Raw genomic sequence first — 16,229 nt, 5'->3', positions numbered from 1 at the left:
GGTGGTGAAAATCGCCATTGGTTTTAGAAAAAAAAAGACTAAACTTTTCTAAAAATAAAAAAAAATCGCCATTAGCATTAGACAAATTTTTACATAATAGAAATATTGCTTTTCTAAAAAACTGAAATTTTTTTAAAACATATTTCTTAAATGTAGACATATCAATATAAAACATAGAAAATTTTTCTAATTCCCATGTTTATAGGGCTTTTTATTTCTTAAAGATACGTGGTATTTTTTTTTTTAAGAACTTCTTCTCAAATTCTTATTATTCCGGGTAAATTTTTCTTATTTTAAAAGAAATATATTTTCCTTTCTAAAATACAGATATTTGTCACACATATTACATTTTAAGAAGTGGGTTTATTTCTACATATGTACATATGTATATGTACATATGTATGTAAATGTAATATAAGTTTTGTAAAGGAACACCTTGATAAAATCGAAATGTAAAAATAAACTTGATTTCCCCTTATTGCCCTTTTAATCTCATCCTAACAAGCGTTACATCTTTCGGCTGTTCTTCCCGACTTGTTTTCGAAGCAAAAAAAGTAGGCGAAAAAGAAGATAAATTCGTTTCGTTTTCCATCTGCGTCCCTCTTGTGCATATCATTCGCTCTATGCATAACTGTTGTTTTCAGTTGCCTCTGTGCGCGTCCGTTTTCCTTTTCGCGCGTGATGAACTAATTGCTTAGCACTAACACATTTAGTTTTTCTGAAGTGTTCGATCTGTGCAGACGATGGATAACCTGCTAACAACTTTGAAAGGCGAAGCCTTCGGAAAAATATTTCAAGGTATGTACATATGTATGTATGTAACTAAAATTTATAATTCTTTTAAAATGGGGAACATAAAATTTAACTGTTTATATACATATGTAAATATATTTTTCTTTCAAGATCTACATGTTTCAGAGTCGTGTCTTCGTGTCATGACTTGGGAACAACTCAGTTCTATTATCCCTAAGGAACTGGCTGGCCCAGCAATCATTTTTTTCCACGGGTTAAAAACTTGGCAAAATGCAGTAAGTTAAACAATAAAGGGTTAACCAGAGAACTTACATACATGCATAGATACATACATACATACATACATACATACATATGTATGTGTGACTTTTTTCTCTTTCCATTAGTTTTCTTGCCTTGTTCTCTGTCTAGCATTTATCTATTTTCCCATTGCACCACTTGGTCACATTAAAATTCGATGGACGCGGCAAATGAACGACGCAGAAACGCTAGAGAGTTGAGTTCTTATATTTAAAACCTATTCCAAATTGTGTTTGTGTGTTTGAAATTAAATAAGGTAACAAAATATGTTTGTACATATGTATGTATGTATGCACATAAGTGTAAAGAGAATTTCGTAATCTTCGGCCACGTTATAATAAAACATTTATTTCGCTGCCAAGTGTATTATTTTATTGTGGTAAAACTGATTGCAAAATAAATGTATCCAGTGCATTTGTGAAAATGTCTTCTAAACTGAGATTTTAGTTCAAGACACAAACGAAACACAAAATTTGTTCATTTAAATATCTACATACATATATGTGTGTATGTTAGAGCCCTGCACGGGTATACTCGTAGAGCCCTTTTTCTCCCATTTCAAAAAACAGCTCGAGTAAATCAGCTCACAAAAATTTTCAAATCGAATAGCTCAGCTCCTAAATTTTTACAATGAGCTACTCGACTCGTTCGAAAACAAAGGGCTCATGGAATCATAAGCTCATGGAATCATGGGCTCGAGTAGCTCAGTTTTTCGACCGGAGCTGAAAAAACCTTTTATTTTTTATTTGGCTTTAATTTGGATGAAGGATTTTTGTGGCTTTTTATGCAACCGCATTATCTTAAGATCAACTCGATTTAATATGTTGTCCTCTTCAACAATTATCTTTGTTAAAAATTATACTATAATGAAACGTTTCTGCGCACAAGAATCGCTAAAAATAAATAGCTACCCTCGATGGACCGCAATTTTTTTTTAACAGTCTGCCAAAAAAAAATTGTTTGTCGACCATAGTTTTCTTGTAACCGTCTCTTCTTTTTGTTGATTCTTAAGAAATCGCGGTCCACCGGGGATAATTATTTTGCTGCTTCTACTAGTGAATAATAAAACGTTTCTCCCCCCAAAAAATCGCTAAAAAAATAACCTCTATGGACCGCATTTCTTAAGAGTTTGCTAAAAAAAAGGACTGGCGGTCGGCCACGATTCTCTTATAATCGTTTTCTCTTTTTGTAAATAAAATGGAAATGTTTCTCGTAGTTATTTTATGATTTATTAATGTTACTATTTAAAAACATTATTTCCTTAACCATTTGTCCATTGGTAGCTATGGCGTTTCCTTTCTCTGAAATAAGGCTTCCTGCTTTTGAAAAGCATCTTTCTGACGAAGCACTGCTGGCTGGAGTCCCCAAAATTTGGCAGCTTGTCTTGAAGATAAGTGGAAACTGATTTTTATTGGCGTTCCACCACTTTAGGGGCTCAAAGTCTTCTGTGTACATTGTAATGGTGGCTAAGTAAGCCGTCATTTCCCTGCTTACTTTGTCTTCATCCGTTTCATTTGAGAAGTTTCTAATGAAGTCTGCAAACTTGCTTTTGCTTTTAGGTAATACATCTTCGTTTTCGTCTTGTCCAGTAATGAATAGTTTCATATTTCTGGAATGACCATGTGTAAGGTTGGGTAGTTTTCGCTTTCTAAAACTTTTGAGGACTTTTCGAAATGTTCTAGAATTTGCGTTAGTTCTTTCAGGTTGTTGAGATTTAAATCGCCAAGACGGGACTCCTCTTTCTTTTCGATAAGAATTGAGGAAATTTCTGCCCATCCATCCTGAATGGAGCGCAGCATGTAAAACGCTGTGTTCCAGCGGGTAGGGCAAAGGCTTTTCAGCGACGACTTTAAATTGGTGTTCTGTCCCGATTTCTTGAAATACTTGACTAATTTGGAAGCATTATTTAAATTTTTGACCAGTTCAGGAACTTTGTTAAAGGTTTTGTCAATCACATTGTTAAGCAAGTGGTTAATGCAGTATATGTGCCTCATAAATTTATAAGCAGCAACCATATTTGCACCGCGGTCCGTCACAATGATTGCATTATCTGCAGAAAGGTTGCACTCATATTCTTGGAGGCAGCTATTCAACGTTTTCTTTAGATTTGCACCTGGGAAATAAGTCAACTTAATTACAGATTATAACTGGAGTGTAAATTTTATGTTTTTATACCGGTTGATGGTTTTCCATTCATACTTTCCACAGAAAGAAGGCGGCTCACCATTTTTCCGTCACAAACGTAATGAATGGTTACAGAAATGTATGAGCTTTTGAAAACATCATCGGTCCAGCCATCCGTTGTAATGCTATAGCCGATCCCATTCTTCCTGTTTCGGGCAATCTCATCTTTTACCCGGTTATAATGTTCTGCATATAATTTCGAAATTCGCCTTGACACTGTAGTTGGGTGCGGAAGCACGGACTTTGCAGTGATGTTTGGGCCAAATTTGGCACCGAGCCCTATCATGGCGTTAGCAAATTTTTCGAGGCCAGAGTCTGCAAGCAGCTCAAAAGGCCGGCAGTTCTCCACGGTCCATGCTGCTGCTACTTGAACAATCTTTGACTTTGTCTCTTGATCAATTTTTACTTCTGGCTGGTTTTCCTCCTTGTACCCAACCGCTTTAAAACATTTGTGTCTGGCCAAATTTGATGTTGTGTTGTTAAATTTAAAAACACAAGAGCAATTCCTGCATGCAACCACGTTTGGAATCTCATCTCCCTCCTTATGACGAACGTTGCCGAAAATTTCCCAGACCTCGCTTCTCCCACGCTTTTTGGTAATTATGCACACACCCGACAATATCATCGCCTTGATTTTATCCAAACTTAACTGTGCGCGTTTAAATTTGTTATAAATTTTCATATTGTTACGCGGTACTTACTTGTGGGTCTGAAGCCATCCCGAAACCTTTCCCTTTATTTTTCGGTCGGAAAAAAATATTTGGCTAATGAGAACGCACTTAACTTCGAACGAGAAATACACACTTAAACCAAATCTTTTTTATAAATTTTTCGGTCGCAAAATTTTTGTTTGGCTTACGAGAACGTGCTTAGCTTGGAACGAGAAACAAACACTGCACTTTTGCTTATTGTAAATGTTTGACATTAAGCCCTTGGAGCTATTTCTGTTCGAATAACGTGAGCTGTTTGTTCGGTTTGTTTTTTTGACATGAGCTACTCGAGCCAAACTGTTTAAAAGGGCTCTTGGAATCATAGGCTCATGGGAGGAGCTCTTACTCGATGATTCTATGATCCCATGACCTATGATTCCAAAGTCACAAACAAACAGCTCAAGCTCAAGCTCAGAGCTGATTTCAAACTCTACTCGTGCAGGGCTCTAGTGTATGTAAATCAGCGGTGCCGTAAAGTCCCTGTAGTTCGCCGGGACTGGTCCCGAACTAGCGAAATCGCCATACACCGGGGGCTTGGGACTAACTCCCGTTCATACCACCCGCAATGTAAATTTCTATCCACTTTTACCACGGCATGTCCTAGGCGGTGGTCATATGGCGAAGTTCTGCATTACCTTTCGCCACAAAAGGGACCGATAGGTGGTCCCATATTATACCCCTTTTCGCCACAAAAGGGGCCACCTATCGGACCATCTATCGGACCACCTATCGGTCCCTTTTGTGGCGAAAAGGGGTATGAAATGGGGTTGGTGTTTTCAATACCAAAAAAGCTGAATGCTATGAAACTTCCCAAGAAAAAATACTTTTTGTTAAATTAATTTATTGTATTATAAGTAGACAATTTTTCTATTTTTTTAATTTATATTTATTGAACAAATTCCTCTGCTGACACGTTTTTGTTGAGTTCCTCATTGTTGTTATTATTTGATTTGGATTTATTTTTAAAAAATCGTTTCTTTTGCAATTGAATTGCCTTGGGAATCAATATTTCTGCATTACCAGATTCTGAAACAATATCTAAAAAGAAATAAGATTTTAGTGTTTTAAAATAAAATGAGAACAGAAACTAACTTCGGCAAGCCAAAGTTTTTATACCCTTGCAGCTTTCAGGAATAAAATTGTGACTAGAAAAGCATAAATATAAAATAAGAATAACCAACAGTTAAATGTAGACTTATTTCACGCTTTTGAAACTTGAACCGACAGACAGACGGACATGGTTAAATGGATTTACTTTATAGGTTTGAAAAGGTCTCCTTTACTGCGTAACAAACTTCTGGACTAAATTATAATTCCCTCTGCATGGGTTTAAATATATATTTTAAGATTTTGTTATACAAGCCTGTTTACATCAAACCATGTTTTAAAAGTGAAAAGCAGAAAAAGACAGAAAGAAATAGGATTAAAGACAGATGGCATTCTAATGCGGTTATTCCACTACATTGTTTGGCTCATTCATTAGAGCATTCATTGGAGGCTTAGAAAGGGACAAATATATATGCTATTTTTGGGATTTGTTAGCATAAGATGGCATGGTCACTTAAAATTTAGACGTTAAATTTAAACTTTATAATTCAAATAACTTTGACTGGTTAAATCATTAAGGTTGAAGGCTGTAAAATTAATAGTGTGTGTTGCCAAAAAATCAGACACTTTTACCAAGTTTTTAAATTGTTTTGGGCTGTTTAAAGTACATCTGTAATTGTTTTTAATTTTATCATACCCGGCATTAATTTTTAGGAAGGCAATTTTATATAAATTTATAGACGCAGTTATGTCTTTATATAGAAATATGCGAGTTATTTTTAGTTGGCAACGGAGTAATTAGGCCACTAAAATAATTTTTGTATTGTTCATATTTGTTTATAGCACCTTATTAGACGCAAAAGGTTTGGGAATTCAACCAAAAAAAATCAAATCAATTTTTATTATTGATCCCATTTCACAGTAGCTCTAATAAATGAGCAAAATTGTACTTTTTAGATTCAATTTTGCTCATTGCTCATCGGTTCAGGTAGTACCGTATTGAGGCATTTTACAATACTAAAAAAAAAATACCAAAAGTGCCCATCGGTTTTTACAATTTGCTCATTGATTGCTTATTGCAGCCGACATATATCTGTCTTGCTCGCACCTACGTAAAATTGTATATGCTGAGAAAAAATTGCACTAATGAATGACCCGAACAATGTAGTGGAATAACCGCATAAGTAAATAGATTGAAATTGAATCAAGAAACTAAGTGTATTATAAAAAATACAGTTATAAAAATAACCTACCGTGAAGTGCACCATAGAAATGTGTAAAGGAGTTTACGGCTTTTTTTTCCAGAAGGCCTTTAACATTAAATCCCACAACAAGCTCATCCGTGAGAACCCTCCGCAAGTTTTTTAAACCCCCTTCTGGCAGCAACAACGATCTCATGGCTTTAATCTAAAAAGGAAGAAAATTTCACTAAAATATTTATATCAAAGAAAAAAGACTTACGTAGGAGTCCTTTGCACCACTATTTCTCCTTCTCCTCTTTAACAAATCGACGAATGTGCCTGTTGCTGTTCATGGCTAAATATCACACATTATTAGGTATTTCACTTGCACAACTCATGGTGTTACTCACCTGTTGACGACACTTCAGATCACAACAAAATATAACACTTTAAATGTACAATAAGACAAATTAAATACAATGTTTACAAAATTTGGCGCAAACGTTGGGTTAGTGATGGTAGCGGGGTTGGGTAGTTATGGCAATCCGTTACGATTAATATTGCGACTACCGATATCGTATAATCGATGGCAATAAAAACATTGTTAAAAATATTGCTGCAGCTAAATTGCTCATTATTAAATATAAATAATATAAAAAGAAATAAAATTCTATCATTTATTATTTTATTTTATCTCATTATTAAGTTTTTATTTTATTATTTTAACTTTTTTTAAATTTGTTTTTTAGATAAACAAAATAAAGTTGTATTCGTTATTAAAATCATTATATACTTGTCAAAAATTTCATTTTACAATTTTTTTAACTCATATTGAAGTGTTCACATAGAAGTGTTCACTCTCCGATAACTCTTTTGCTCTTGTAAAAAATACACACGCCACCTATTGACCCTTAAGGGACCACTGGGTGGTCGATCCCTTTTCTACCCCGAAAGTGCCACCGGCCCCCTTGAGAACTACAGGGTGGCTTTAGCAGGCCATCCACAGTCTAATATGTTCGGCGAACATGTTCATGTTCGTCGTTGGTGGTAGTGTTCGCGTTCAAATTTCATATAAATTTGTTCGACGGTTTGTTTAACAAAGATAGAAACGATTCTATCTTGCCTGTTCGCGAAAATGTTCGTCTAACAAATTCGACTGTGGATGGCCTGCTTTCAAATCGGCAAATGAATAAATGTGGATGCCTTGTGTCTACTTGCAGTCAGTCACAAAAGTATTCGTTGCGAGGTGGTTCATAAACAAACTAAGTTTTTTTTTAACATTAAAGTAACCAATTAATTCTTTTATTAATTTTTTCAGTTTCAACACATTCAAAATATCTAAAATAAAATAACATGATAATAATTTCTGAAAAAATTTTTAAAAGAATTAATTGGTTACTTTAATGTTAAAAAAAACTTAATTTGTTTATGAACCACCTCGCAACGAATACTTTTGTGACTGTCTGTATATGTACTTCCATGTTCATAAATATAAACATTTGGAAAACGCAATTTTAAATCTTTCCTAATATTTTTTCAAGGGGAAATTACAAACATCGACAGGAAATCATAGAGAGGTAAAATATATGAAAATAACGGAAAAAAAGTGTATTAAAGCAAATTAAATAATTTCAGATTGATTTACCACAAATTCTAGCAAAAAACGAAAAAGCCACTTTAATTTTTAATTTTTTTGCCAAAGAAAATCGTTTGGACTCAAAATATCGAAAATTATTAAGTAACATTATTTCGGAATACATGGTAATAAATGATATTTTACCAAAGCAGCCCGTACTAGATAAAGTTGCTTTTGATATTACAACATTGTTCGATTGTGAAATAAAGGTTTGCCAAATCAAAAAAAAAAATACAAAATAAATTTAAAATAATAAAATCAATTGATTGCAGGAAACTTATTTTATAAAAATAATAGGAAAAAAACCGGGTGGACTGCTTTACAGCAATTGGTACGATTTTCAAACAAAATTTAAGGAGTCATCTATTCGCAAAAATAAGGAAAACATCCCACCTAGCCAAGTACTAACTTTAGGTAAATTTTATTTTATTTAATTTATTTATTTATTTATCTTTTTATTTATATTTTTATTTTCATTTCTATTTATTTTTTCTATTTTTATTTTACTTTCATTTATATTTTTTTTTTCATTTCTATTTTCATTTTTATTTCTGTTTTTTATTTTTATTTTCATTTCTTTTTTTATTTATATTTTTATTTTCATTTCTATTTTATTTTTATTTCTATTTCTATTTTCATTTATATTTTTATTTCACTGTTTTCTTTTTGGTTTTGCTTCTATACAAGCTGATGAAGTCGCAGTCGACTTGGATTGGCTTAAATACAATATTGAGCCGAGGGAAGTTGTACTCGAAAAATGGTCTAATACATATCAATGGAGGTTTGATCTTTTAAAAACAAACATTTCATTAGAAAATGTTTTTGAAGATTTCCCCATTTTAAAACAGACATTTGGGTATCAATTGGTAAGTCTCTTAGCCTTCAGCTCATTTCGAATATGTAATTTTTAAATTTCGTTGCAGATCGAAGCTGATTTTCAAAAAGCGTATGAAGGCAGCAGCCATTATTTTGACCAATGGGACACTTTTAAAACCCGTTTTGTATCAGCAGCTCTTTTGAAAATTAAGGATAAGGAAAGCCTTAATATTTTAAAGTCGTTTAATGAACAGTTGGAAGGTAATATATCTTTTAAAGTTTAATATTAAATGTAATTTGGCTTTACTTTGAAAACCATACAAACATATTTCGCAAAATTTATTTTTTCACATATTTGACTTGTTTGAAACTTTGGTAGTTCCCATAATTATTTTTTATTTATTTTGTTTTAACAATTCCTTTTTTTTTTCAACAGAAACTCAAAATCTTTTGGTACTGCTGCTGATGCATGCTGTTTTGCCTCCAACGGCAAGGATAAAAAGGAGTGACAAATTAAAAAGGCTTACAGTAGAGGACTCCAGGATCGCATTTGTTATTTGGAGACCCACTGTTGGTGAAATAGAAACCTATTTAAAAGAGATTATAGAATTAAGATACCTAAGTAAGACTACTTTGCAACCCATTATTTGTCTAAAAGCTTCAAGCCCTTACGACATTACAGAGTATTACTTGTATGTCTCAAGTGTATTTTATAAGTTTGATAACACTAGTTTACAAAATAATATTCTTGGTGTGCTCCCCAGCAACTGATGGCAAATTCTGTTAGTGCTGGACCCCTAGATCACAAAAATAGCACTTATTTTTTTTCGATGGGATAGTTTTTTTTTAAAGATTTTTTAAAGTTCGAAATGTTAAATTTCGGACTTTTTTCGAATTTCTTCTTATATCTCGGCAGATATCCACTCGGTTGGGCCAGTTTTAGTTTTATTTTAAGGTCAATAGATCAGAGCTTAACTTTGCCATACAGATCAATACGATTGGATGAGTAATGGCAGCGCAGAAGCTCGACAAAGATGAAAAATGTGTTTTTTGGTCAAATGTAAGTCGGCTGTATATATCGTAAAAACTCGAAATAAATCCGTTGAAAAATCATAATGGGTACAAACTTAAAGTTTACATCCTACCGAATAAAACAAGCCGGATATGGCCCAAATCCATGGAAAACTGGATTTATGGTGGATTTTTAAAGTTCGGATTTTTCCACTTTTTTCGGTTGACAGAGTCCAAATTTAAGATTTATCATAGGCGGCGACATGTAAACAAAAATGAGTGGTGACGGCAGCCGGGTCAAAAAATAGCTAAATTTAAAAGCTAGAAAATTATAAAATAAATTTAATTTCTGAAAATTCCTTTAAAAATATAAAATTGCTTGCGTTATGACTGTGAGTATTTTTAACTAAGTACTATCCATTTGGATAGTTCATTCTTATGAAAAAAGTAACCTTAATTAAAAAATTAAATTCACTTTAATAATTTTCTAGCTTTTAAATATCTGATTTAGCTATTTAGTGACCCGGCTGCCAGCACCAATTATTTTTGTTTACATGTCGCCGCCTATGATAAATCTTAAATTTGGACTCTGTCAACCGAAAAAAGTGGAAAAATCCAAACTTTAAAAATCCACCATAAATCCAGTTTTCCATGGATTTGGGCCATATCCGGCTTGTTTTATTTGGTAGGATGCAAACTTTATGTTTGTACTCGTTATGATTTTTCAACGGATTTATTTCGAGTTTTTACGATATGTACAGCCGACTTACAGTCGACCAAAAAACTCATTTTTCATCTTTGTCAAGCTTCTGCGCTGCCATTACTCATCCAATCGTATTGATCTGTATGGCAAAGTTAAGCTCTGATCTATTGACTTTAAAATAAAACTAAAACTGGCCCAACCGAATGGATATCTGCCGAGATATAAGAAGAAATTCGAAAAAAGTCCGAAATTTAACATTTCAAACTTTAAAAAATCTTTAAAAAAAAACTGTGCCATCGAAAAAAAATTTAGTGCTATTTTCGTGATCTAGGGATCCAAATCTAACAGAATTTTCCATCAATTGCTGGGGAGCATTTCGGCTGTAAACTAGTGTAATATTCTTAATTGTTTGGACGTATGTTTTAAGTGTTTCTTTGTTTTAAATTTAAAATATCCGGTTGAGTGCTCGTTGTTCTGGACATTCATTCAGAAATTTTTTTACAACATTCATTTAACAACAGATTTAAAAAGCAGATCGTTGTCCGAGTTATTGAAAGAACTTCAACCAAACAACATTAATCTTTTAAAAAATGATGTTGATATGCAAACTTTGTAAAAGTCGTAGTTTTGACGATATAAATATTTTCATTTCTCATATTAAAGAGTTACATACGTATGACCCGTACATACAACTTCCTTGTGGATACTCTGATTGTTCTAACGTTTTTTCCAGTTTTAAACATTTCAAGAGTCACATGCTAACAAAAAATGAACATCAATCTGAATATTTTAATGAAGTCGTTCAATCGGAAAATGATATTTTAACGTATCCAGAAAGAGACAATATAATATTTCAGCATGAATTGCCTCAAGCAAAAGAAAGTATTCCGTTGGACATAGAAGAAGAAAACTTATATCAACATTCATTCGCATTTAATTTAAATTTAGGTTCACAGTTAAATTTTCCCCGCAGTGAAGTTTATAAGATTCAGAAACAAGTAGAACTAAACATAACAACTCCAATACATAAAGAAATCAAATGTATTTTAGAAAACACTTCAACCTTAAGTGAAATTAAAGAACGGCTAGTAAATTTGTCTACTTTTTGTGAACATCCTTTTAAAAACGTTGAAAACGAATATAAAACCATTAAAAATCTTGAAAAGTTAAATTTATATAGGGAGCCTCAGATTATCACAATTAACAGCGAAATTGCCCCACTAAGAGTAAAAAACAAAATGACTTTAGGAGATAAAAAAAATAAAGGGGTCATATTACCTTTAGAGTTTCAGTTAAAATCTTTCTTCGAGCTTCCAAATGTTTTTAAAAGTTGTATGAAAAATCTTAATTTCTATGAAGCTCAAACAAAAATTACAAATTTTACAAACGGACTTTTGTGGAAAAAAATTAAGTCAAACAATAAAGACAAACAATATAAAATTCCATATTTTTTATACACTGACGATTTTGAAATAAATAATCCTTTAGGACCACATCGCAGTCCGCTTACAGGAGTGTATCTTTCCTTTCCGTCAGTACCTCTGGAATACAATACTATTTTTACAGCAGCTATTTACAAATCAGAAGACGTTAAAAGACTAGGCAATTCTAAATGTTTTTTTAAATTTATAGAAGTGCTAAAGAAATTTGAAGATAGAGGTGTTCACATAAAAGTAGATGGCGAGGAATATACAGTTTATTTAATCCTTGGTTTAATACTAGGCGATAACTTAGGGTTGAACGGTATTTTAGGATTCACCACTTCATTTGTTTCAAATTTTTTTTGTAGGTTTTGCAAAATATCAAAGCAAGATAGCTATGTCTCATTTAATGTATGTACTCAAAGCTTAAGAAATGAAGAAAATTATAAAAATGACTTAAGCCTCTCAGATCTCTCTATGACGGGAATAAAATCAGATTGTCTCTTTAATCAACTTCAAAATTTCTCCGTAACATCTAATTATGCTGTAGACATTTTGCATGACTTATTTGAAGGCGTGCTGAGATATGATATTTGTCATATTATTATGTATTATATTAAACAAAAAATATTTGACTTGGAATTCTTGAACATAAGAAAAACAGATTTTGATTATGGAGAAGCTGAGATAGGAAACATATGTCCAGCCTTTCAATTAAATTTATTAAAAAAATTCAATATCAAAGCAACTGCTCGTGAGCTATTGACCTTCATAACATTCTTTCCGCTAATGATTTCCGATAAAATTCCCAAGAACGATAGTGTTTGGCAATTTGTTAAAAATTTACTTAAATTAATTGACTTAGTAACTTTATCAGACTATTCTAAAGACGAAATAAAAACTTTACAATCAGTAATACTTGCTCATAACCGAGACTACCAGATTTTATTTGAAGACAATTTAAAACCAAAACATCATTTTTTAAACCATTACCCCAAAATAGTTGAGCAATCGGGTCCATTAAAATACTTGTGGACATTTCCGTTTGAAGCTAAACACAAGTCTCTGAAATCGTATTGCCAAAACACTATGTCCAGAAGAAATATTTTATTATCCCTTTCTATGAAAATTAGTTTTCAGTTTGCTAAGAAGTTACAAAACTCAAAAACTAATGAGTTAGTACTAAGCAAAACAAAGTGCTTTGTAAGTAACTCTTTGTTTTACACAGAAATTTCAAAACTTATACCATATTCTCAACAAATTTGTTGTTATTCCTTTGTCAAGCTACGAAATGTGTTATACAAAAAAACATTTATATTATACTCATTTGAACCTTTTTTTAAATCTTTTGAGATTAAAGAAGTAATGTTGGTGGAAAATGAGATAACATTTTTGTGCGTTGAAATTGAAACTATTTTTTGCGAGCATACAACCTGCTTCATGAAAACTGGATATTTAAATTATAAATTAATTAGGTTATCAGACATATGTCACCCACCCGCACAATTTCATTTACTTAACAACAACAGCTATATTAAGCCAAAATTTTATTTTTAATTATATTTTGTTTTGATATTATGTTTAAAACGTAAACTATAAAGTGTGTTGAAATGCTAGAAAAGTGACCTCGAGTCCGATAAAGTGCTCAATAAAACATTTAAATAAAAAAAAACATTTCTAGTTTTTATATATTTAGTTGTGGGTTTATTTAAACAAATTTAAAAAAAAATTACAGCCTTTTTAGGAACATATTATTAAAAATGCAAGCATCGTTTTCTAAAAGAAAATACATATTTTTCTAGATTTATGGAAAATGTTTTTCTTTCTGGGAAACAATTTTCTTAATTTAGAATTTTTTTTCCTTTAAATAAGGAAAAGTTTTTTAAAAAACATAAAACTTTTTCTTTGGGTTTAGAAAATATGTTTCTATATTTAAAAAAAACGGTATTTCTATTTCTTAGAAAACCTTTATTTCTAATTGTAAGACATAACTTTTTTACTTTCTAGTAAAAAATTTCTCAATCGCAGATGTTTTTTTTTTGTTTTTTAGAATAAAACGCCTTTGATTTTAAAAACCTACTTTCTTTAATATAGACAAAATCGCCAGTAAAGCAAATCCATAGGCGATTTTCTAAAACCAAAGGCGATTCTAGGCGTTTTTTTTTTTGAGTGTAGGTTGGTGGTAGTCGATCTTCGCTTAACAAAACCGTGCTGACACGGTGATATTAGCGAGGAACATAAATGTTGCAAATGAGAAGTGATAATACGTTCAAAGGCTTTTGGAATAGCCGACGGTATAGAAAAGTTCCGTTGCACTTTCGATGTCCACACAGTTATAAAGATCTGTCCAATCGTATTGCGAAATCATTAAATTAAGTTTATTATAGTCACATTTCCGAAAACATCTCATTTTAGTTGGAGAACCTAAAGGAGAGAGGGTATCAAGGTAGGGGAGGCAAATTGTCAATTCCATAGTTGGATGGTATCGGTCTTCTGGTACCACAAGAGCGTCAATTCTAGATACTGTGACTTCAGACGGCTCTGAAACAAACACAAGATCTAATTGTCTATTTAATGAATTTCGTATAAAGCTAACCTGCTGTAACGATAATTCTAAAAGGCCATCCACAAAATCATGGGTGGATAAAGGTAAAGCGACAAGTGAGTCAGAAGGGGGGGACCAAGATATATCAGGGAGATTAAAGTCACCCAAAACAATGAAAAGGTCTCTATTGGAAAAAAAAGGGTAAAATTGATTTAATAGCAGATAGATGTTGCTCATAAATTATTAGGTCAGAGCCAGGCGGAATATACGAACATGTAATAAAAATAGACAAGGTTTGCAGGGAAACTTTTACACAAACAAATTCAATGTCATTAGAGGCATAAGAGTGAATTCTCTCAGAACTTATGGTGGAGGTGACGGCAATTAAAACGCCGCCCCCCCTACGGGAAAGGCGATCGGTTCTGTAGGTATTAAAATTGGTAGACAGAACTTCAGAGTCTGTTATCTCTGGTTTCAGCCAAGTTTCAGTAAAAGCTAAGATATCGTCCGTAAATGCCGAGGAGTCAGCATAAAGCTTTGGTAGCTTCATGTTAAGTCCTCTAACATTTTGGTAAGCCAATAATAAACTTTTCAGTTTTTTGGCACCGTGGAAGGCCCATTATTTGTTCTCGGTTTATTAGGAACAAATTCTTTTATAACCAGATCATCATTAAGCCAGAAGCTTTTAGAAAGCAGTTCTTTAAACACATCAGGCGGAGCAAAAATTTTGAAAGACGATATCCTACGGGCGTATGAAAATCGAAATTGTTCAACCGCAATATCCTCGGATGGGAATTTTTCACGAATGAATTCCAAAACATCCTCAGATGTGGTATCAGGCGTAAATCTTGAAACAAATAGTTGCTTCCTATGTGGAACAACTGAGAGTTTCTTACGCCCCCCAGCAGCACACAGTGGGCGATTTGGTCTCGCTAGCGGCATTTAATTCAAATTTTCAAAGTTAAAAAAGCGTTAGTATTTTTTCACAAGTCGATAACAGATACATTGATTAGAATTATTGAAGCTTTTTAAAAAATCTACGATCAGCTGATCATCAGCTGTGAACGGTCAAACACACCATATGATTTTGCAAAAAGCTTTACAAAATTGTTTCTTTTTGCGCGCATTAATTTCGAATTCCTCGGAAATTTACATTTCTTATTGAATTTATCAAAGGTTTGGCTTTTTATTATCTTCAAGGTATGTACTACAAATAAAATCTATGTTTGTGACCGGTCTATAAATGTGTAGCTCATCAAACGTAGTGGTAATTCAGTGTATTAACAACGAGCCCGGATAAGCGTACACCTGTCTTTCGTGGAGTCGAACTTACCGGATTCAAGTGGATTCAGTCTAACTCTTTTATTAGCCGAAAGTGTGAATCAGTGGCGTCCAAAATGTGTAATATCAACTGCTATTACCTGCTAGCCTTTAAACTATGGTACTTTTTAGGAACAATGTCAGTAGCAAAAAGGGATCTTTTTTTAGTATGGCACTCAGAAGTAATCCCAACCAAGAAGTTTGTTGCCATGGAAAACTTTGTATTTAATACTGTTGTAAAAAACATTACATATACTCTGGAGAAGCAGAGCGAGATTGGCAAAAAGTTGCGAAATTTTACTAGTAGGCTGATAGTAAAAAGGAAAGAATGTGGAAGAAATAAGGATTTTTTCGAGACCAAAAACCAGGAAAAACAATCTCATCTTCAAAAAATGTTGGACGTCCACAAAAAGATTTTGCGGATCGTTGCAAAAAAACGCAAGTCAACAAATTGTCAGACCTAACTGAAGATGTCCCATCAGATGCATTGTTGGTAGGAACAACCAAATTTGGCTGCTCGTATAACAGGAGTAAGCTATAATTTAATACATCGATTCAGCGTAGTCTTACGAGAACTGGCATGTTGCTACGAAATAAATTCG

General features: G+C 32.8%; 1 protein-coding gene and 1 long non-coding RNA gene across 6 annotated transcripts; one reads left to right on the top strand and one right to left on the bottom strand.

The window, feature by feature from the left end:
• Nucleotides 1-641: 641 nt before the first annotated feature.
• Nucleotides 642-13,414, top strand: LOC138913869 (uncharacterized). Of its 5 annotated transcripts, none has more exons than XR_011419743.1 (8): nt 642-798; nt 904-1,028; nt 7,717-7,752; nt 7,811-8,020; nt 8,109-8,225; nt 8,499-8,677; nt 8,735-8,888; nt 9,064-13,414. XR_011419743.1 is itself a non-coding variant. In XM_070218974.1 (8 exons), exons 1-8 carry the CDS (start codon nt 744-746, stop codon nt 9,396-9,398), a joined length of 1,236 nt encoding a protein of 411 aa, XP_070075075.1. In that variant the 5' UTR covers nt 642-743; the 3' UTR covers nt 9,399-13,414. The 5 variants fall into 5 exon arrangements, 1 of the variants encoding a protein (XP_070075075.1); XM_070218974.1 differs by having other exon boundaries at nt 8,084-8,225; XR_011419744.1 differs by lacking the exon at nt 904-1,028 and having other exon boundaries at nt 697-798; nt 8,084-8,225.
• Nucleotides 4,772-6,746, bottom strand: LOC138913873 (uncharacterized). Its single transcript, XR_011419748.1, has 4 exons — nt 6,586-6,746; nt 6,456-6,530; nt 6,248-6,401; nt 4,772-4,985 (listed from the first exon to the last, which is right to left on the bottom strand). It is a non-coding gene; the product is annotated as an uncharacterized lncRNA (long non-coding RNA).
• Nucleotides 13,415-16,229: the final 2,815 nt, after the last annotated feature.

This window comes from Drosophila takahashii, chromosome 2L, assembly GCF_030179915.1.
Source record: "Drosophila takahashii strain IR98-3 E-12201 chromosome 2L, DtakHiC1v2, whole genome shotgun sequence".
NCBI lineage: Eukaryota > Metazoa > Arthropoda > Insecta > Diptera > Drosophilidae > Drosophila > Drosophila takahashii.
Note: the sequence above shows the minus strand (reverse complement) of the source record. Positions and strands in the feature narration are given on the sequence as shown.

Bases quoted from the DNA above. Each gene is read 5' to 3' on its own strand.
- LOC138913869 (XM_070218974.1), top strand. From the start codon at position 744: ATGGATAACCTGCTAACAACTTTGAAAGGCGAAGCCTTCGGAAAAATA. The intron at 8,021-8,083 runs GTTTGCCAAATC...AATTGATTGCAG, and splicing joins TGTTCGATTGTGAAATAAAG to GAAACTTATTTTATAAAAAT. The intron at 8,226-8,498 runs GTAAATTTTATT...CTTCTATACAAG, and splicing joins TAGCCAAGTACTAACTTTAG to CTGATGAAGTCGCAGTCGAC.